This window comes from Anser anser (genome assembly GCF_964211835.1).
Source record: "Anser anser genome assembly, chromosome: 20".
Classification (NCBI taxonomy): domain Eukaryota; kingdom Metazoa; phylum Chordata; class Aves; order Anseriformes; family Anatidae; genus Anser; species Anser anser.
In genome coordinates, this window is record NC_139741.1 from 2798398 (window position 1) to 2822055 (window position 23658).

At 40.5% G+C, this 23658-nt stretch overlaps 1 protein-coding gene across 17 annotated transcripts in view; it reads left to right on the top strand.

Moving 5' to 3' along the window:
- The window catches only part of BCAS3 (BCAS3 microtubule associated cell migration factor), a 357470-nt gene that overhangs the window by 111711 nt on the left and 222101 nt on the right, over positions 1–23658 (top strand). For all 17 annotated transcript variants that reach the window (XR_014574348.1, XM_083806832.1, XM_083806831.1 and 14 more), the window contains exons 15-16: positions 1170–1434; positions 18192–18342. Coding sequence is in view for 16 of the 17 variants with exons in the window: in XM_083806832.1 (XP_083662958.1) it covers positions 1170–1434; positions 18192–18342 (416 nt within the window). In the remaining variant the exon portion in view is untranslated. The remainder of the gene's footprint in view (positions 1–1169; positions 1435–18191; positions 18343–23658) is intronic.

The following is a 23658-nucleotide window of genomic DNA, read 5'->3' on the forward strand; positions in this document are numbered from 1 at the left end:
AGCTTTTACCTTTAAAAACATTTTTGGAAGAATTGGTTTAGGATTTTTTTCTATGATAAATCATTTTAACCTAGACTACTTGTTTTCTTGAGTTGTCTGCCAGTATGGGGCTGGAAACAAAGTTTAATCTCGCTTTTAAAGCATTCCTCAAGGAGCAAGAATTTGCTTTCCATCAAAGCGTTACGTAAAGCACACTCAGAAGAGAATGAAGTCCTTCTGGGCTTCATATCTGAGATCCATGCAAGGCGTAACTATAATAGAAAATATTTAACTATATTTCTGTATTTGCTTCAAGACCAACCATTTTAAGCTACAAGTAATGGTTGCATTTCTCAAGTGGTGGATAAGAACTCATAGGTAGAAGAAGAAATCTAACTAGGCTCTTTCCTGGGACTTTAATAGCTGATTAATGAAGTTTGTTATCTGTAAAATTGAGTGATTTTATGTAGAGAAATAGCCAAAGTTACTAAGTTTAATCCTGACAAAATTTTAAACCCAGAAAACCAGAAGTATTACTCACGGGACACCTGGATAGATGGTAGTGTCACTGAGGGACAAACCGAGAGTAGCAGGATTAGAGGCCATCAGGGACAGCTTTTGAAAATCCTGGCCATTGATTTGGGGTTGGTTAAGTTACATGATATGTAGGACATGGTTTTTCTGTTAACTTTAAGTACAGTGTTGGGTGCCAGTATTTGTCGAAATCAGGCCCAGGGATGAGATGTCTCTCTTGTTCTCATCCCTCCCTTTTCCCCCTTGTGGGCAGTTTCTAAAAATCAAAATAAGCAAGCAAATAACAAAACATGTAATTGAAATGATTTCCCAACTCTTTTTAGAACTAAATTCTATTTGAAAATTACATCAAGCTATTGTGGCTTTCTGTAGTGCTTTGCATCCTGGGATGTTTTGATAAGTTCAGGCCTGTTTAAAAGAAAAAAATCTCAGAATATTTATTTTGAAAAGCGCGTAAGGTTTGGAACTGGGTACTGCACTGCAGCAAGGTTCAGTCGGTATCTGTGAGAAAAAATGAAGTAACTGCCAACACTTAGTCTTTTTATTAACATTTCCAATTAGGATTTGGCTTGTGCTTAAAACATGCTAGTCCATTTCCTTTCTGAGGTGTGTGTGCATGGATGACCACATTTCCATTTCACGTCTCAATTTTCTAGGTACAAGATATCTCCTTCAGCCATGACTGTCGCTGGGTTGTGGTCAGCACGCTGCGGGGCACTTCCCATGTCTTCCCCATCAATCCGTACGGCGGACAGCCCTGCGTCCGAACACACATGTCCCCCCGCGTGGTGAACCGCATGAGCCGATTCCAGAAGAGCGCAGGGCTGGAAGAGATCGAGCAAGAGCTGACATCTAAACAAGGAGGACGCTGTAGCCCTGTTCCAGGCCTGTCAAGCAGTCCTTCTGGCTCACCACTCCATGGTAAACCCCTTTTTTCTTTTTCATCTCCCCCTGCACTGTCAGGAGAACCTTCCCTCTGTGTCATTAATGCCCGTGTCCTCCAAAACGTTTCAGTTCCCTCTGCCTGACACACAAGGGTTCAGTTCCTAAATACCATTGGAGTTGTTGACCTAAAAAACTAGTCTTCCAGCTTCACAGTAAAGTAGTATTTGCTAACAACCTGAAAAACAGAAGCTTTGAATTTACTGCATATTGCAGGAATTGATTTAGTTCATTCTGTTTGCCCATGTAGATAGTGCCACTAAAAACAGAGTTTCATAAAGTGAGGAGCTGCAACTGCTATGCAAAAATACGTGGGGTATGCAGGTGTTATAAGAATGAGCCAAAGTATAAATAAAGATAGTTCTAGTTTTGCAACCTACTTAAGTAAATTGTGCTACCACAGATGTGTTAATAATTTCTACTCTAAACTGAAAGTTTGGAGGTCTTCAGGTTTCTTACTGCTCATCTGCGTGGATGATCATGAAGCACATCTGGATATCTGCAATAAACAGAAATGTGAAAACTAGGGAATATGAAGTTGAGGACAGATTTTTGACCACCTTTTTTTTTTTTTTTTTTGGCAATGTGACAAATAAATTAATGTACAAACGGAAAAAATCTTTGGAAGCTTAAAAATCTTAAATCCTGTGGTGTACATGCTTGGTTTTGCCCTTTTCTTTGATGAAGCCTTAACTGTAAGGCTTGTTTGGATTCAGAATTTGCTGCATACTTACCTCTCCTTTCTAATAAGAGTAAGTCACAGCTTCCATCAAAGTGAAAGTTTAAATACCAGTTTGGGATGGCTAGCCACACTTTTCCAGTCTTAAAGTATTAAAAATCACAAGGAACAGTTCCTCTTCCCTAATTATGAGTAGGATTAGAAGTGCTTGCGAAACCCCAATTATGTGCTGTCATAGTCAACGTCTTTACTGCTAGAGATAACCTTTGTGAGATTTCTGAATGAAAGGAACATTTTTATGGCTTGTTGATTATTAAGGGGACCAGAGTAGTCTCTGAAGAAGCCTCTGTGTTTTCTCCTGTGGACATCTCTAAACCAGGTTTTCTGCATAGCTGTTCTGGAGCCATGCTCTTCTGCCTGGAGCCACTGGAAGGCACCCAAACCGTTCTCTCTAGTTTCCTCGTTGGAGATGTTTGTGTATCTACCATTGTAGTTTCCTTCTCTCTCATTATTGTAGAGCAGCTCAGCATGTCATGTTTGAAACAGATTTGGGATTGCAATAAATGTTTACTGCAGCACATCCAATCCCTTCCAACTATTGACATCACATAGAGGAGGGAAGGAACTATCGGTTTGCATAGCTTTCATACAACCAATTCTGTTTTCTGTCAAGGGAAATTGCAGTAAATTGTGGCCTTTACAGTACTGTTAGATACATTTGACATTTTGAATAGATTTGACACTTTTTTATTTTTTAAAAAGAAACATCGATTTCATTTGCTCCAGAATCCTCAGTGATGGACAGGTTTGCTGGTGGGAGAAAGACGTGCATGGGCCAGGGTGTTACTGAGGGAAAGGGAGCAGGGTGTATGAATGTGTCTCAAGAGCTTTAAGGCTTCAGCTTTCAAGTGTATGTCTTGAAATATAATAAATCAGAGTTTTTTCAAGATCCCTCTGCAGACATCACTGCTCTATTTAAATAATTAGCTGCGTTTGAAGGCTGCTTATGGAACTGAAAATTAAGGCAGGCAGGTAACTTTGGCTTCCAAAGAACTTTGTGCAGCTTATGTTCATTGCTTTTGCAAAGAGTAGAAGTTGGCGATGTGCTGAGGCTGTTTGGTGGTAACTTGCAAGCCTTCATATGAAAATTTTACATAAGGAAGTTGTGGGAATCGTGTGAAAAATGTTGATGTGAAAAAAGCGCATGTACATATTTTTATACGTACACACACACGTATATATGCTGCTGTGGGAATGACAGATCTTGTTGATACTTGGAGGACAGATAAAACAGAGAGAACTTTGTGTCTTGTAGATCAAGTGACTTTCTTGGTCAGCTGTTACTCTTTTAACACCAGCAGCTCCTGTCCACCTAGCAGGCTTGGCATAAGAGTATGTAATAACTGTAGGATATTATACACATGTTGTTGTTTAAATGAGATAATCCAGAGCACCATGGTGCTTTATATGAAAATAAGAGTTTTTAGACTCAAAGCAAAACAGTTGTGTCTTAAAGGAAAGAAAAAAGAAATGTTTGGATTAAAATAATCCATTTGGTAAAATCATTTCAATAATCTTTTAGTTTACCTAACTGATGGCAGGCAGGATATTGAACCATATTATATGCCTTTTATAAAAACCCATTTATCATCCACTTGGAAAAAAAAAAACAACCGAGTTGCACTGTGGCTTTCAGTGGAGGGATTTTGTGTGTGTGTGTGTGTGGCAGCTGGATTAGCCAGAGACTCTGGTAATTATTTTAATTTGTGAACTAAGATGGGTTTACAGAGATTGTAACAGGTCCTTATCATATTATAATGTGAAATAATTATTGTTTGGAGGAGTTACGGCAGTCTGGTGACAGGAGTGCAGACAAGTCCGCAGAACAGTAAAGAGCAGCTTTGGGTTTAATTCTTAGCTTTACTTTTAACTTGCTACGTGACCCTTGGTAAATTTTAATTCAGCTGATTTTGTCTCTCAGCTTTCTATTTTGTAAAAGAAGAATAATAAACTCTGTGTTCCCTATGTGTGGAATTATTTAAAGTTTGTAGTTTTCTTCAAGAAAGACTAACAGTTACTTAGTCATTCCCCAGCTGTTTGTAAGGGAAATACTAGCACAGACCCCGTGAGCGTGTCAGGGAGAGCACCAGTACTCGGGCACAAACTTGTGATTAGTGATGGAGTCAGGAGGCTGTGAAAAATTGGTTCTATTTCTGGAGGATTTTTTAATGTGGAGTCTTGACATCATGATTTTCCTCTTAGATCGTTCGCAATCTACAGAAGTGTTCAATAAGCCTTAAGCAACAGAAACTGCTGTTAATCTTTCTGCTGTTATTTTGTTTCCATTACAATAGCCTTGCTACAACCTTTGGCCAAAAAAAAGGGACTTCACGAGCAAAATACTGGTTTGTTATCTTCCGTTTTTGATTAGCAATTATACTCCATTGATGTTAACTTGTGATTAGCTTTTGTTCTTGTAAATATTTTCAGAGTTCAGACTTTGTAATATTTTTCTCACTTGTTTTTTTTAACTCCTAGCTTCAAAATGAAACTATTTGCTATGTATATAGTAGCAAAGCAATCTATTTACATTTTGTTCCAAGTCCCCTACAAACTGTTTACCCACACAATGTAAGCCTTTATTGGGGGTGGGGATGATTTCATTTCCAAGTGAATCATAGTTTGGCTTTGTTCTTTTTTAGCAGAATGAAGCAAACTGTTAAATAGGGGATGATAAAGAGGTTTTTCCTTGCACCTTTTATTACGAGCACATATTTTGTGTGGGTTATTCTACCTGTTAATCCCATGAAATTATATTTTTGTCATTGTGTTGAGTTGCCAGAGAGCATTGTCAGTAATACCTGAGTTATTAGGTTGGGATCGGGCTTTCAGTATTACAAGACTGTTACAACATCAGTTGGTTGTGGGGCTAGACATTAGAGTAGAATATGGCCTTATGTGACCCTTTAACTTGCATGAAATGAGGATGGTGGTACTCAGCTGCCTCACATGTACATGGTGTGCATTGAATGATGACTGGTTAAAGCAGGACCATGCCCATAGATTTATCCCCTGTTATATCTCCAGGATATCTGTATGTGAATAGCAATAGCATTTAGGCATAAAAATGCAATGCTTTACTTGGAAAACTGAAAGTTCTATAAAACTCTTATTATTTTCATTCTGCAAATTAAAAATTTCAGGTATGCTATTGACATTACGCCTTGCACCACCAGTAAGTTAAAGTCTGTCTAGCTCTACCCAGAGGTTTCTGCTGTTGATTGCAGGATTTTCCATAATCAGAACAAGCTAGTAAGTTGTGCGTACGTTGAACCTTTTGCTACGCATCTAGGCCTACTAAAACATTCAGTAATAATACATTACTCTCTGAATTTGTCTTGTCATTTAATTGGGGATTGAAGTGTTTATTTGGACGGGACAGTTTTGCCGAAAGACCATTCATAATACACAGTTGTTCTGTTTTAAATTTAATACCTATGCTGAAATGCTGTGCATAAATCTAGAGTTATGGAAAAACATGCTGCTCTGTATATATTGCATTCAGACTTGGATTTAGCTCTTTAGCAATATTTTAGTGTAGCACGCTTTCCACTGGAAAGTCTTTTTTAATTTTAAAAATAAAAAAAGTTGTCCTCTCACTTTTCCCTCCTTGCGATCGCAACGTGATTAAAATCCAAGCATAAATCTGGAAGTTCGATAAACATGCGCTCCGCGATGCTTTAAATATTTTCATGTTACTTTTCACTATTTCCCAGAGCGAAACTCCTTTTACTAGAAGAATTCTTATGGGAAAGCGGAGTTGAAAGGACTGACATCATCAGCCCTTCCTGAAAAACAGATTGGTTTCCTTTAAGCAACACTCACTTAAGAAACCACCTATTTAGAGAGAGGCGGACAAAAATAGTTTCAAAGCAAATTAACCGTCTGATAACTCGAAGCACGGCGGGGCAGGCGCGGAGGCTGCTCCAAACGCTGCGGGCAGCGCCTCGCCTTCTCCCCCCTCGGCGGGCCCGGCCTCCACCTGCGGCCCCGAGGCCTTTCTCGGTCGGTGCCCGGGGCCGGGCCGGGCCTCGGCTCCCCCGGGCCCGCCGCCGCCCCGCGGTGCCTCAGCGGCTGGGCCCGGGCGGCCCTTCCCGGCGGGGGGCGGCCGGGCCGGGCCGCTCGGGGCCGCTCGGGGCCCGCCGGCAGCCGCTGCCCGCCAGGGGGCGACGCGAGCCCGGCGCTGCGGGCCGGGGCCGGGTGTCCGCGGGCAGCCTCCGCGCTCCTCAGGGCCTCGGGAGGGGTCGCGGCGCCGCGCGAGCGCTGAAGGGGCCCCGGTTGCGGTGCGGTGGGCGCGGGACGCTTGGAGGTGTCCTGGGGATGGGGCTTCGTCGTGGTGGGGCGGGCACGGAGCTGCTCGGGAACCCTGCAAAGCCTCGGGGCGGGGGGGTGCCTGAAACGCCCGCGGTTCCACCGGGTGCATGCCCGCCTTTGGAGGCTCCGTCCAGGCTGAAGGCAATTGGTAAAAAATAAACAAGTCACTTGGTGGAAATTTTGTGCTAGCGACTTTCAGAGACCGTGACTTCCACCTCGCTGTGCTAAACCCCTCCTGGCTCTGGGGGTGCAGGCAGGAGCCTCCCGGAGCCCCGCTCTCACCATGGCCCCGGCCTGCGCACAGAGCTGGGCAGAGGTGGGAGCAGCTGGCCCCAAGCACCGGCTGGGTGCTGGCAGCAGCCCGCTGCTTGTAAGTGAGCTGTGGCTTTAGCTGCCTTTTTTTTTTTTTTTTTTTTTTTTTGGTAATGGATGGAGAATCAGTGAAGTGAAACAAGTGGGTGGTATATTTTGGATAGTTTCTGAAGTGGAAGGAAAAGATCCATTCCCTTCAAATAAGTAGGGAAGTAGACTGATAAATTCTGTCATGAGGAAAGTTCGCGTCTGTGCATAAAGTGTTTCAGAAGTGGGCTTTTTTAAACAGTGTTGATCTGAGACTGGGGCAAATGTATATTTGCTTTACGTTTGAAAAAGAAGTTGCAAGTACTCCAGATAAATCGAAAATTGAAAGAGACTGACATCAGAAGGGAATTGCAGTTCTTGACATATGAAGTGTAAAAATATATGACTGAGTGATTTAGCACAGCAAATGCCAAAGCAGTGGTCAAAGCAAACTGTTTCAGAAAGATTGTGGGTAGACAAGCAGAGGGGAAGTAATAGGTAGTACACAGGAGACCGCGATGTCAAAGATGGATCGAGAGGTGAAAGGGAGGTGGAAAGGAGAGAGGAGTTGGATTACCGCAGATGTGAGTGTCCCACTGAAGTTTTCCTGTCAAGATGGATGATTTCAGTCTTGGGAACATCAAGCTGAAGACAATTTCTGTAGGGTCAAGTGTTGTCGGAGGCATGTAGTAAGGGAGTCCAAGGAGATGGTAACCAGATTTTTAAGAGTTTCTCCGCAAATGATTTAATAAAATTACATTTTTGGATTCTATTATTATATTAATAGTTCCACCAATTATTTCCTCCTGGTTTACAGTAAAGCAGTGTTTTTCCATCTGCAAACCTCACCAGTTAACCAGGTATATAAAAGGCAAGCCAGCGTGTTTCCTTCTCATGCATCGTGAGTAATGAAGATGTCCTGCAGTTTACGCATCTCTTTGGATGGGGTTTTGCAGCACTTGCCAACTGGAAATTGGTAAATAGCAGTGTTAGTGATGCACCAGCAGGAGTGTGCTCCCCTGCGTTACGGCTTCGCTCTGTGCTTTGTGTGACAGGGGACTGGGTACACTCGTATACATACAGCTGGGCGCCTGCAGAGCTGAACTGTGTTCTGGAGGAGGAATGTATAAAAGCAGTAAGAGTGAACTAACAAGGCTGCTGAAAAGAGCTGGTCACTGAAGGACTGATGCAGGAAAGGTTTATTGAATGGTCGCTGGAGAGAGACTTTTTACTCGGGCAGATAATGATAGGACAAGGGGTTTAAGCTAAAATAGGGGATTTAGATTAGATGTTAGGAGGAAATTCTTCACTCAGAGGGCGGTGAGGCCCTGGCGCACGCTGCCCAGAGAAGCTGTGGGTGCCCCATCCCTGGAGGTGCTCAGGGCCAGGTTTGATGGGGCCCTGGGCAGCCTGTGCTGGTGGGTGACATCCCTGCCCATGGCAGGGGGTCAGGACTGGGTGGGCTTTAAGGTCCCTCCCAGCCCAAGCCGTTCTGTGGTTCTGTGAACGGTGTTTGCGTCTAAAGCGGCAAAAGGAAAAGGGCTGGGAATGGGTCAGGAGAAGAGAGGTCCAGTACAGCGGAGGCAGCGTGGTCCAGAAACTTGGTGGGTCAAGGAATGTAAGTGGCTTGAGGGAGCTGCAATCAGTGAAATGACAAAAAGCAGCTTTGCCCACCTGATACGAACCTGTAATTTGTTTGATCACAAGGTGGGGAAGCAGAATCTAGAGGTTTTCAAGACCATAATGAGCTAAAGGAGGAGGTTTTAAGCATTAAAGGTGTTACGTGAACAGTAAAGTTTGGAATGAGGGAAGGTGAAACCATGTGAAGCTCTGTGTTAGTAACCAGCGAGGGAAAGGAATGGGAGAGGAGCTGTGGGAAGAGTCATTTTATCTGATGGACCTGCTGAGCTTGAGCCCAGACACCTTCGGCTTCCCCTGGCAGTGGGTTCTCCAAGGGCACAGTCACTGGTGCTGTTGAAAGGGAATCCAGGACAGATCCCTTGTGCCTGCAGTCTGGATCAGGTTCCCTGTGTATATGATCGGTGATTGATTATGCAGTAAATGGGTGCTGCTCTTGTTGTCTTTGAGTTTATTATTCTTAAGTAAGGCATTTAAATCAACTGTGCATTTTTGGTAGTCTGAAAAATGTAAACACTTTATGGAAAGAAACGTAAGCATTAAGATTGGAAATAAAATATACTTGTATCTTTTAAAAGGTTTATCTTTACCCTTAAATATGCTGATTTGGCTTATTCTTTTTGCTTAGTCTTTGTGGGCTGTTAAAATCAGTTGCTTTTTCCCATCTCAAGGAAATGCATCTTTGACACTTCTCATGACCTGAGTCACGATGCTGTCACAGAGCCAGAAAACATCCTTAACGGTCATGGGTAAAAGAGCAGAGCTGCCGAGGTTGTGTGGTGGGTGGAAGAGGGAGAGAGATTGCTATGGTTTGCTTCAGTTCCTATTCTATGGGTGTTTCAGACAAGCCATTTATTGTAATTATCCATGGATATTATTATGAAGTTCTCATATGCAGTGGTTCTCAAGGCACATTTTTTTTTCACATAACTTGGGATAAATACTGTGCATTCAACCTGGGTTGAATTCGGACATTAAAATATTAGTGCTAATTGTTGCAGCCAGGCAAGGGAAAATAAAGTATAGGTAAAAAGGTGTTTTTTTTTTTTTTTTTTTTAAGATAATAGCCACAGATGTAGTAACATGTAGTTTATCATAAATACTAAATGCTAATAAGCTACATTTGGGCAAAGGGCTGCTATTAAACTTCCCTATCTCCTCACCCAGCACAGCTGCATGTGGAGGTGTCCTTCAGAAACTCCCAGACTGGTCATTTGCAGTTTCTAACACAAACTGACCAGTTTTTCTGGCTGTGCTGTCTCAATGGAAAAAAAGCTACATTTGTAAAGATCGTTTAATTCTATATCATTTCAAAGAGGAGTCTGAGAGACCCAACTTTTCTAAAGTTCACAGTGCTGAAGTGCCTCAGAGTCACCCCTGAAAGAAGGCTTTGAATTCAGAGCTGTGTTGATGTGAATCCTGACTGGTAGACGTGGCGAGGAGGAGGAGTGCCTGCTTGTTTTCTTGAGCGTTTCTCGAGCACTTCACCAGCAGACGGTGTTAGCAGAATTCCTGCATACAAGAAATCGAAGTAACAGTGTGACTTCACAGCGCCCAGAACCTGCCTGCATGATAACCTCGTTAGTGGCATGTGAAGTCTGAGCCCACAGAGTCCTTTCCTTGGAAGGTTTCCAAACTCGAGTCCAGTGCTGTGGTAGCTACAGCTGCATGGCTTCTGCTCCAGAGTTGGTTATGGCCACACGTTGGGGAGGATTTGTAAAACACCCCATAGCTGTGTGCCACCCACAGCCAGGATGGCAGCCCTCTGTACCCCTCTCTGCCTGTGCCCGGCGTTCCCTGGAGATGGCCTAAGAGCAGGAAGGCCAGTTTGGCTCATTTTGCTGGTAACCACCGTCTGGAGCAAGCCAGCTGAAGTGTTACTGCTGCAGCCTGCTTCATGGCTATGCGAAGCCTGGAGCCAAGTGGCCTGATTGCCAGCTGGCAATCAAGTTCTGTTGTTTTTACTTCAGGGAGCGTTTTGCCCATAAATGGCCTTGAGCTTAGCACCAACAATATTTTTAGTTAAATAAATCCCGAAAGATGGTTACGAGGCCAGCCTTGTATGTGTGGGGCTGGTGGAGGGATTGTTTTCTAATGAGGTGCTTGGAGGCACCTTTACCATGCAGGTCTTTGAACAACTTCAACATAAGAAGCCGGTATCTGTACAAAATGGGGAGGGGAAGTAGCAAGGGAAGGAGCAGACATTTGTTTCAGATTTTCGAGGAGACATTTTTTACACAAGGCAGTTAAGATTATGGATGTCCTCGCAGCTGCTGGGGAGAGGTGGTGCGGGGCCTGGGACACTGTCGCTGTTCTGCTGCAAGTGGCTTCTTCTGCTCTTTGACTCCTCTGGTCCGCACACGCCATGTCTTTTCCATGCAGGAAAAGAAATACACATGGAGGTAGGCAAAAAGTCTAGCCATACATCAATTAATTGTAGAAGTAAATGACAAGTTCAAATCTCAGATAGAGCTTAAGGTTAGAAGTGTGCTTTCATAATCCATTTCTGGACAGTTAGCGATAACGGGCAGCAAAGGGGTCATGGCAGGTCCTTCTCCTAACCCTTGCCATGGCCAAGAGGAGATTTCTGAGTATCAGCGGGACACTTCATAACTGAAGGACAAAGTTTCGAAACAGAAGGTAGTCAAAGAAAAGAGAAACTTCAGGCGGAGGAAAGGAATGTTTTGAGCAAATGTTCAGATTTTGAGAGGAAGGCACTGATGAGAAGTTGGAAGGGCTGAAGTTCAAGGAGCTTGGGTGAGCGTGCAGAGGACACTGCCTCATCTGTGTCTGAGCCACTTGGACTGGTGCTTGCATGCCTCAGCAGCGTTCTGACTTCGGAGCTTGCCTGTCACTATCACATGCCTCGCCTGTATGCGAAAAGAAAGTTCTGCTTTCTTAGGATAGTCATGAGATTTAGTGCAGCTGTGTTTCGAAAGGTTCAATATCAAGCAGTTTTCAACATTATGAAAACAAACGGCTGCAGTATTTTCTCCCATCAATTTGAATGGAATCAAGTTAGTGATAGGTTTTGGACTTGCACCAGTTTAGCTGAGAGAAAAATTTGCTCTAAGTAGCTAAATCCTGTGTGCATACATGCTGTAGCTAATACATAGTATTCATTCTTTAATGGGTTTAATTGTGTTTGAAATATTGGCGATATGGGTGTGAAATGAAGCTAATTTTGGTAGGATACAATTCAAGGAAATTGCAATGTAACTTTGATTTGGAAGTGATTGATAAGTAAAATAATTAAAGCTTCCTGACTTCTTCTGGGAGAATGTGTAAAAATGCGTTCGACTGACCAAAACAAAACGTTAAAGAAGAAACCCACTTGGGCAGTAACTAGTGCTGCCTCTGAGCGTGCCTCTCTGGACGCTGTTGGGTTTGTCTGTCAGGCTCTTCCAAACGACGTCTGCACGCCAGCATTGCTTCCGCAGGGTTCTCTATGCAGGTCACAAGGCAGCGTTTCTCACCAGGGCGCTGCTGTTTCCTCTTCCGACTGTAGTAGATTACAGATTATACTGGAACATGTCTGAGAAAAGGTCAGAAAGGAGGGTGAAAGTCTTGGAACTGTAGCTGGGAAGCTTTCCATTCTCATCCGTGAAACTTCTTGTATTGAATCAAAAGTAAAGCAAAATAAACTACCACATACACGGCACTTTTGTTTTTCCTGCCATTTTCTGTTTGCCAGTTAGAAAGGATTTTATTTCCCTTGCATTATATGATCAGTGAATGTTTAGTGGAGGAATCGTCAGTGTTGCACTTAAACAGAAGTAACGGCCAAGCACTGCTTGTTTTCTTAGAACTCGGTTTGCACAAGATTGCATAGCCTCAAGTTACTGCATTTTTATTTACCAAATTAAAGATGTTTATATGTAGTGCTAATGTCATTAGTCTACGTGGTACGCTTTGAAATGTAGTCTGTTAAGACTGTAAGATACAAAAGCTCATCAAGTGGGTTTTGAATTTTAATGACATTGCATTACTGAGCTTTTTGTATTGGAGTAATGGAAGAAAAGAAACAAAAAAAATCAACACAGAATCATTTTACTATGCAGCTGAGAGGTGCTCAATACCACTTTAGTTTTTCATGTAAAGTGTATAGAGAAACTAAAATGCTTCTGATCATTATTTTCCTACCAGAAAACTCTGTCTGGGCCAAGTCCTGTTTGCCTTGCTTACTAACAGGGTGAAAGTTCAGCATGCAGGGGTATCTCACAACACTGGAAAGAAGAAAAGTACAGTTGAAACTGCCAGGGGAAATTTAGTGGGTAAATTTATTTAATTTCAGTTTGGTGATAGGTTGCTGTTTGCATCCCTTACGTGTTAGGGAGTATAGTTTTGGTTTTAAGCTGAATTATGAATGAAACCTTTCCACCAAATTGGCTGATGCTCCTGCCCGTGTGCAGGGCTGTGGTACAGATGTATTCGAGCTGGGTTTGAATACTTTTTAGTAATTTGGTCACATTAGTGTGGCACCATGAACTGAAGACCAGGGCAGAGCTGGCAGTGCAGCTCCATCAACGCAGTTCTTTCAGGAATCAGTGAAGTGTCTTCACACTGCTGCTTGCGTGCTGCCGGAGCCATAGGTACCTGCCGTGCTGCTTTTTGATGTATTTATGTCATCAATAGCTGCAAAAATTGGGATGTTTCTCCTCCTCTCACCTAAAAGACCATCTCTGATAGCAGTATCCCAAAGTGCTCTGTTGAATTGCTGACTGATTTCAAATCCGGCCTGAATTCACCCAGGCTCTTAGTTGATCAGAGGAGTTTACTGCATTAATTTCTTTCAGTTGATTGAATGCTAAAACGTTAGTAAGTCTAAAACTAGTAAGTCTAGCATGTTTACTCTGAAGTGTAGCTTTAGTTTCATATCCAAAAAAACACTTCTAAAACTTAGAAACGTGTGATTTGATGCGTTTAAATCTCACACTCACGCCTTCAGAGTATATTACAGTTTAACAACGGTTGGGGTAATAACACTCCCCCGTAATCCTAAAGAAAAGCTGGAGCTGTCAACAACCAAATACTGTGGTGGTGAGGGCACCTCGGAGGTGGCCAGGGATGCTTGGTGTCCCTTCACATCGGTCGCGGTGCTGTGAGGGCAGAGGCACCAGGCCGAGGCGCGGCGGCGAGGCCTTGTGCCGGGCAAGGCCTTACCTGGGAGCTCCCACTGATGTCTTTTCCACAGATGTCCAGCTTTGTCACAAACCAGTAAATCTTGTGAAGTTTATTTTCCTTAGAGCATCTGTGTTTTATAATGGTGCTTTTAATTTGTTTTTTCTCTGTCTGCTGGGATTTCTTTTGTCCGGCACTTTCAGGCCTCCCTTTTTTTGCTGGTGGAAGTGAGCCTGTTAATGATGGCTGGCTGGGGAATACAGCCCCGCGCGGCTGACAGGGCCGCCTGTGCCCTGCCTGCAACAACAAAGCCCATTGTTGTTTGCTTTCTTCACTTCTGTCCTCAAGTTAATCCATTTTCCCTTTGAGTATTTGTGGAATAAAATATCTGGAAAAGCGTGCCTCAGGTTCTGGAGGGATGGTGTATTCGCTGCGTGCTTTCAGCAAACAGGTACGAGGACGGAGCTCATTGATTCTGTTTTCCGTGCCTCAGCAGGCAAAGTTTATCCAGTCTAATGCTGCACTTGTAAATAAATCTCTGCTTTCAGATACCAGAGCCACAACATCCTCAGCTCTTTGCAAGTTGTGTGCTTGATCTCTGCCTGCCAATCCCTTAGTAAAATTAATAAGACATTTGCCAATAGCTTAAGTTGAGACGTATTTTTTGCGCTGGATGTCTAAAAGGCTGAATTAGGATTTACTGTAGGAGTTTTAGATTTGGGTTTAGCTATGATCAGAATTGTGACCTTAAGTCTGTAATATTTGAGTGTAAATCGTGCAAGCGCTTCTTTCTTGTGGCATTCTGAGCTGTGGCCCAAGCTGCGAGGGAGTATAGGCAAGTGCTTGTAAATGGGGAAAATAAACCTTAGCCTGAACTGGCTGTGATGTATTCCTTGCACAGCTATTGAATTGCCGTCTGAAAACCTCTTTCATGGCAGCTTCTGGAAAGACAAGTGCTTGACCAAAAGGACTCGCCTTGGTGTCCTCAGGGCTGCTAATATCATGGTCTGGCCGATTACCAAGGAAAGGTCCTCGTTGCTACGCATGCTCTGCTGAAAACGTTCTCGCTGATTCTTGTGAGGGTACGTTTGCCATGAAGCTGTGCTGCTGGTGTTTAATTTTATCCATATCACTTGGAATAGAAAGTATTCCTTGCATAGTCAATATGGTGGGATTTATGTTTAACTTGCAGTATACAACCAAGTTAGCGTTTAAAGTTAAATTGTCAGTGCTGAATGAAGCTAATCCATTGAAGTTATAATTCTGGGCCTTTATTCTTTACTAATAAACACGTTTCCTTATAAGAATTAGTATACTGTCCACATGTGGCAAGGTAATTTCAGTACAGGATTCTGCTCTATGAAAAATATTTGATATTTCTAAAGGACTTCAGTTTATTTGCTGTCTCCTTTGACAGTGAATCAACAACTGCTTGAACTGTAGAAATAATGTTGATGCTTGACTGCATTCTTTGTGCTCTTCTGGCCTGATCCTGCAGTCCTGCGCACACAGAACTCCCATTTACTGCAGGACAGGTTTCCCGCTTCTGAGGGCTGCAGGAACGGAGGGTGGCTTTAGTGAATTTCAGGATGGGTACAATAGCACAATATAAAATGATGGGATTTTTAAAGGACTAATTAAATATAATGTGTGACACTGTTTTGCTCCAATGTTCAGACTCGAACATGGCTTCTGCTGAATGTTCAGTAAAATAACAGTCCTAGTCATAGAGTGCATTTACTGGATCCCCAAGGCTATGCAGTTCAGAAGACAAGGATGTATCTGATAGGTCTGAGGCAACATACAATGAAGATGTAACAGCACAGAACATTTCCATCATAAAAATAGCTAAAAATAATTCAGTGAAAATAAAAGCACATTATTTTTACTTTTTCTGTTAAGCCTGATTTTCTTTAACCTTCTTTCTGTGTTTCTGTTCCATCTTAATATCATTGCAGTCAGATTTTCAAAAAATCTGACTTTGCTGTCAGAAATAGTTTCTCTCCTTTCTGTAGCATTCCAACTTTGAATTTTTGATTTGTATCACTGTTAATTACATTTATTTGCAATTAGACAACTAAATGTTGCTGCAGAAATCATGGATTGGCAAGCAATAGTTAATAGTTACTAATAGTTAGGTATTTGCAGTTTTTCCATTTGTCATCGCTGAATTTATTTTTTATCATGTTTGTTCTGTGAAGTGCTGAGCATTATGAGCTCTGCTTTAATTGATTTTCTTACTGAAGTCTGTAAACATCAGATTAAGCTATGCATTTAAACCTGACTTGCTTGAACTCGGAATGTTCATTCCTTTGAAGAATTTTACATTTTGTTCCCATTCAGTATCTTTTACACATTTTCAGTTCTCTCTGGATGCTTTCATAGTTCTTTTTTTTTTTTTTTTCCTCTTTTACTTTGTTTTCTCATGTGTGAGCCTATAAATGTGTAGGATGTTATTACTACAATTTGTATTTTTAAAAACTCTTAAGTTTTTAAATTTAGGAATTTAAACTTAATCCTGACGTTTCTGAGTATCCTCAACTGCCTTGGCATTCATCAGCTTGTGTGGAAATAAACCCATCCTCGTGTAGGAAGGACGCCTGTAAATGCCTCACTTTGCTGCGTGCAAATACCCTATTGAATCAACTGGCAATTCTGCATATGGAAAACTGCACGATGTGGGGAGCAGAGGGCACGGGGTAATTAACTGCGCCTTAGGGTGAGAGGGAAGACTGTGCCGACACAGTCACTCGGTTCAGTAGTAATTAGTCGTTATAACAAGTAAAAGAAAAATTACAGACGTTTGGAGCCCCGGCTGTAGATGGGCTCTCTGTGTGCTGTGTTGCTTGCAGTTGCTTATGGTGATTACAGGGGAGAGAAACACTTCGAGAGAGGCCTTGATTACATGCAACAGTAACTAATTAGACAATAAAGCAGCTAACCATTCGTACTCTTTTCTACAAGAACCAAGAATGCATTATGAAACTAATCTTTAAAAAAATTAATTGCATCTCAGTCTTAATTTAAAACTGAGTGTTTTATTTTTTTTCCCCTTTCCTGTTCCTTTTTATTCCAAGTTGGTCCAGGAAAATTGCTATTAATGAAATCTGCTCTCTGAGACTTCAGTCGGCTTGTTATTCATTAAAGCCTTGCTATTTCTCCTAAAATGTATTGACCAATGCTCAGGGCAGATACTTAACACAAAATACACTTTTGTAATTTCATCATTTTTTTATTGTGCTTTTTTAAGATGCAGAGGTCTATGGACTTTGTAGAAAAACAAATAAAAACCCTAAGCTTACAGTTACATAGTATTGAAAGAAGGGTAAAGGAAGCATTGAGTGTCTTTAGGATGATGAGACATTCATTAAGATTTTTCCGCCTTCCTTTTCCTATTTTCAATCCATCTGAAGTACCATTAAAGCTTTTCAGGCAGCTTCCTGTGAGAAACCCTCTTCTGTGCTGTTTTTCTTCCTTGAAAAAAGGTGGCTGCTCTTCAGTCAGATTGTATGGATTTGGCCTGGGATTTGTATAATATCTATGTAGAATGCATCAGTTGTTTAGGAACCTAATTCCCAATATGGCTCCCTTTTGATTAAGAACAAAGCCAGCATTTCACAGCATTATAGGAACACAGAAAAACAAGTTAATGATCTAAACCTTTTAATTCATGGTTGCTTGTCTATTTAAAGTACTTTTGATTCTGCTATAAACAGACTGGCCCCTTTTTTGTTTAACTTCTTTCTTTGGTTTCTTCACATTTCTTTCTTTACTGTCCATGAAATTTGTAGCTAGTTTCCTTTTCTAACGGAAGAATGAAAGGTTGTGACTACAGAATGATACAGAAAGTAGGAAAGCGTATCTAAACTGGGCGTATATCCAGCACAGCCCTCTTTGAAACAAGCTAAATTTAGGGTTGTTGGGATTTTTTTGTTATGTTTTCCCCTTCTCTTTTTCAATACCTATATTTTGTTTTATTCCTCTTTTTTAAATGAATATCAAGTTTGTTACTTTTGCAATACTTTCTTGATTTTTATGTGATGCTTCGTATGGCTTTATTTTATGTAGTTACTCGTGGTATTTTCTTTCTTTCTTAGTTCAGCAGATTACTATTATGTGTGCCTTTATCCATAGAGACAACAAGAGCGACCTTTTCAGAACTTTCAATTACCACCACAGTATGAGGTACCTTAGGAAAATAGTTCCCTTCCAGAATATTCTTTTTTTTTTTTTTTTTTGTCAGAGAATTGGAATCCAGAGCCTGTTCTTCAAACCAAACTCTAAAACTTTTTGGTGAACAAAACTGCTGGGCAAGCAGCAGCGGCATGAATAATTTCCTTTCTGTGGAAGGGGACCTTATTCCCTGTATATAAATAAAGGTTTGCTGCTTCCATTGTCGTCATGTATTTTTTTCCTGAAATGAAGATGACTTTTTTAGATTTGCTTTTGTTTACAGTGGGAGCTCATTATTTCCTTTTTTTCTTTTTTTTTTTTTGGCAATGGCTTATTTCAGGCACTTGTTAGAATTTATAAATGAAGAAAAAAAATCCACTAATACATTTTATTACGTCTGTATCCCATCAAGGTAAATTGAACAGCCAAGACACTTACAATAACTTCACAAACAATAATCCTGGGAACCCTCGACTCCTGCCTCTTCCAAGTTTGACTGTGGTGTTGCCTCTTGCTCAAATCAAGCAGCCAATGACATTAGGGACCATCACCAAACGCACAGGGTAAGTGTATGTGTACAAACCCTTCTTAACCTTGTTATTTGTAGTTTATATGAAAATAATTTCCTTCTAGTTATACCTAGTTTTATTCCTTTTATTTTTTATTCTAGTGGTAACAGGATAGTTGGGGGGGGGTTACATAAGAAAAGAAAAACAGCATCAGATAAGCAAACAAAACCTGAAAACAGATCTGTAAGAATTCAGGAGTATTCTTTTGGATGGGTCATTTTCTTGCAGTCTGTCATATGGGAAACGCCGTATGCTGCCATCAGAAGTTTCACACCAGGAATTGGTATGAAACATAAGCAGAGCTGTATTCAATCAGAATAAGTTATGGTTTTACTTTTTTGTTTTGTTTTGTTTTGTTTACTTTGATTTCCAACCTTCTCAACCAGAGATGATTTTTGACTATCAGAAATTGAAAGACAGTAAGCCAGGCTGAGTATAAAGAGAAAACTTAATCCTGATGATTTCTTGACCTTATTTTTCTTCTGAAGTGACCGTTCTGTACTATGAAATTGATGTGTGGACTTGCACTCCAGAGCCAGTCACACTTTGCTAATTCTTGATGTGCCATGATAAAGCACTTCAGAATGCTTGTTATGAAAAGCTCTACTGAATATATACAATATATATACATTATAATTACAAAGATGATTCTGTGCGTTTCATAAACTATAGCAATTTTCAAGTTAATTCACGCTGTTGAACAGTTGATATTTTTCTCTTTATAAATTTCAAATCTTAAGTTTTTGCAATTGATACATAAAGCTAGTAGGTGATTTTTTTTTTCCTCTTCTCAGTTTTTGGTAGTTCAAATCCCTGAATATATTCTGATATAGTCTGATTTGAAAGTCTGATTTGATTCATGCATTAATTTACAGACTGCTTTTATGTTTTTTAGAAAAATAGATCAAGTTTGTCTTGTTTGACTCTCTCGACAACTGAGAGTCCTACAAGTTAACATTTCCCTGCATCTTGGCAAATGGGTCCTGGCACTGTCTTGTTTCAATTGTTCCTTGGTTTCTTGCTCAAACACCAGTAGTGAGGTGAATTTTACCTTGTGTTTCATGACCTGGGAAATATTTTTCAGAAGAGAGCTCATGGATATTTCCTCTCTCCCTGAGTAATTCCAGTATTCTGTGTTTGAGTGTTCAGAGCATTCTGTTAAGTCTGTTACTGTTTGTTTAGTGCTCTAAGCATGCATGATGAGGTTCTAAAGCTTACATATGTATGCACGTATGTACATGTTTATATGTCTATCTAACAATCCAGTCCTGCTCTCACCGCTGTGAACAGTAGGCTTTTAGAACCAAATCGTGAGCTGCAAACACTCAGTTGCCCAAAGGAAAGAGGCTGTCTGCAGTTCCTGAACTTCACAGATAATCGTAAATGGGACTTGGTAACGAAATAGTACAAGGGTAATGCTGTGATTTATTTCTTCCACACATACATTTCAATTGCTTATATTTGCATTTTTTTTTTTCTGCTTACAGTTTAAACACAGGCAAGGGAAGTGTGTTAGCAGTCAGATGCATTTTGAAAGTAAAAAAGGGTGTGATTTTGGATGAAGACGGGAGGCGAGCTAGGTTCAGAGAAAGGTTGGTGTTCATGGAAATAAGTAGCAAGTTACAGAAAGAGGAAAATAACAAAAAGATTTCCTGAAGATTACAGTCAGAGAGGAACAGAAATGCAGACTCACAGAAACAGAATAGGAACTTAGAACTAGGTGGGATGAGACATCAAAATAGAAAAAATAAATAGAAAAATAAATAGAAAAAAACAAAATAGAAAGCCATCTGATGGTCTATAAGGGGAAGGCATTGTGATAGAAGTGGTGAAGGGTGGTGATTTAAAAAAAAATAAAAATAAAAAAACACCACTGCAGGTTTTGAGTTACTTAGTTTACAGTAGTAACTCATGTAGCTGTCTTTACAGAACTGCTTCTTTAATGCAGTGGTGATACCAGCAAACTTTACTATGACCATTGTGAATGTAATAAATCTGCATTTTGGGTTTAATATTTTATTCCAATTTATCTCAAGCATATTCAGACATTGTTCACATTCCTAGTTTTCTCTGACTAAATTTTACCACTCAGAAACTGTCTGTGTCCTATTATTTTGTGTAATTTTTAAAATTAATTAAATTTAGAATACTCAGTGAGGCTTACATAAGGGGAGGAAAAAACAGTCATGGGAAATACCCTGCTGTGTAAATAGAGTTTTTATGAATGAGGATCATAATTTTCAGTGAAGCCTGTGTAGATGTGTAATGCTAAGCTGAGAGCTTCCTTCATTTGTTCTGCATCCAAAATATTTGATGAAAGTACACAAAATTAACATGAAAAGCTGTATTTATAAGGCAGGGATTTAAGAGGAATGCCTCGGATCCAAGAAGCCTGGCATGCCTAAAATGACCAAATTGAGACAGCAGCCTTAACTTAAACCTCCAGGGGGCAAAGCGTGTGTTTAACATATTTAACATCTGCCCTCATATTTCTGGAAACACATAGCAATGTAAGTCTGTACAGTGTAATATTTAGACAGGACAGGGACCATCTGCCTCACTCTGAGAAGTGTAGGAGGCATGTATTACTGCAAATGGCAACAGACAGATGTATTTACACCTACGTGGTCAGCACCTTTAAGCACTGCTCCAAGGAAACAAGGCTCTTCTTTGGAAGCAGCTGCTTAACCTTGTGATTGTGCAGCGATCAGAAAAGGAGACGGACTTGCAGTCGGTTGGGTTTTACAGTCACTGTTCGGTGGCCCTTAAAGCCGTTTCCTTTTCTGTTGCTGCTTTGAAAGAATTAAGCAAGACTAAAAGAATATCATGTACTTACCACTTCTGGATTTGTCCATTCTATTTGCTTTTAGCATCTGAAAAGCTGCTTTAATACTAGACATTTTAATTAAGTTTTGCAGTTTTTATTAACCAAAAAGTCATGTTGGGTTTTGTTTTGCCAGTATCCAAGACAGCAAAATATTTTTCAGGTAAAAGGAGGGATCATTGCTCTTAATAGTATTTGCTCAAGCAGAGCTGCAAAGCATGTCATTTTTCTTGACAAGTGGAACGGCAGTAAATTTTTTAAAAGTGTTTGCAGTAGCCCTGTGGGAACGAAAGGCCAGAATCTGGAGTCGTGTCATTGCTGTGCTGTTCATCACAGATGCTTTTTTTTCTCATGTAAACTTGTGGGTTTGGGAACATTTTCTGATCACTCATTAAACTCCCTTATTCCGAATACAATTTACATTCTCAGCACCAGGCATCTCAGAGCATTACCTCCCTTCTTGCCTGTCACCAGTGCTTCCTAGTTCCCTGCCCTCTTTTTCTTCCCTTGCTTTTCCCAGTCTCTCATTGTAATTTCCCCACCTTCATGAAGCACTTCATTTTGGTCCCTATATTTTGTCATCCCATTGACTCACTTTCCTGTAGTCTGTACTGTCAGCACTTTCTGAGGAGCAGATAGGCTTTCCCAAAGGGGCTCTAGCACTAATGAGGGAGGAAGCAGCTTATGTTTTAAAGATTAGGGGGTTGTAAGAAAGTAAAAGAGCTACATTTAATAAGTCTTTATAGATCTGTGCCTCAGTTTCCCTTTCAAAATTTTAATAGTAATGCTGAATTCCTTCTCAAGTCTGGTGAATGGGTTAATTCATTGCTCGTTTAACAAAGAGCTTATAGATTTGAAAGGGGAGGAACTGTATGATCCATCTCATGCTTGTCTATAAAAGGCAGTGTATTAGAATATGTTAGAAGACAGCTTTGTGCTTTGCAATAGCTTTATAAGCTTGCCTTGTGTTTGTGGAATGAGTTGTAGTTTGTTTCCAGTTTGTAAGAATGGGGGGACACAGATGGACTGTAATAGAAAGGAGGGAAATAAAAGATAGAGTCATTGCACAAAACGAAAAACTGTTTTAAAAGTTGTCTTCTCTGACAGCAGCATTTGTTTTAACTATCTCAAGGGGTATGATCATTGTATTTGTATCATACTTTATTCTCTAATTCATTATAGATCTAGTGAAATGCCAGGATGTGACCTGCATTAGTTGGGTCTTACCAAAACAGAGATATCCAATGCACCTTGCAGGAAAAGAAACAAACCTTTTTTTTTTTTTCCATCCAAAAAATAGTGAGTTTTAAAGCACGGAACTTCATCCATTCTTCATCCCATTCCCCATTTTCATACCTCATTCCACCCCCAGTGAGGAGAAGAATATGTGAAGTGGCTGATGTTGCAGCAGGCCGAGATACTTTCATTTTACTGCTTCTGATTGCTTATATTACATGTATCATACATCACTGATACCCATTTGTTTTATTTTGACTAAGAGCTTCACTGAGCCCAGGTTCTACTACTGAGGCAAACAAAAATAAGGAGTGCAAAGTGATGATGTTGTAATACATTTAAGTAGGCAACGATAACTAAAAAAGTCAAGAAAATATTAAAAGTAAAGCTAAAGAATTCAGTAAAATAGGTCAGCTTGCCTGCATGCTGCAGCCAGACACTCTCTTTCAAGCACATTCCAGAGACGTGTTTTGTGCCACTTTAAGCTTTTATAAAAAACGTTTGGTAATAAAGCACCTAGTGTAATGATTTGCAATTGATACAAAATATGGCCATTTGCACTAAATATTGTTCAAATGTCAGTGTTCATGGAAGGATTCTCACTTCAGATGGCAACATGATAGCAATGAGGATCAGAGTGAGTGCACAGTATATTCAAGGCTTAAATAGTTGCAAGTTTTTATTAAACAATATTTCAGTTTTGAATTTGATAAAACTCAAATCAGAAAACAAACTAAGAAAATGCTATTGAAATTTTGAACCATAAATCATCTTCATTTAATAATTTTCCTTTAGAAGTCCCCACTAGCTATGAGAACAGAGAACCTCAGTGAGTTTTTTGCTTTGGCATTGCTCTGTTACTGTCACCGAGCGTAGCCATCTGGTGCTGTCTTTTCAAGGTTGGGTTATCCTGTAATTTGTACTCTCTCTCCTCCCCCCCCAGACCGTCCATTAACATACCATCCGTACTGTATGGAGGAAATACTGAAAAAAAGTGCTTAAACAAATATCATAGGAAAAAAATGGTCATTTTAAAAAAAATTGGATCTCATGAACATAAAAAAAAAGCTATATTCTGTCTTTAAAACTTACAGCTAATTATTAAGACGATACCTTAGACTTTTGAAGTGTAATTACTTTTTCTTTTTAACACAAGATTTTGAATCTATGTAAAAACAACAGCAACAAAACAAAAACCAAACCAAACCAAAACTAAAACCAAAGAAAAACACAAGAAAACACCCTTCATG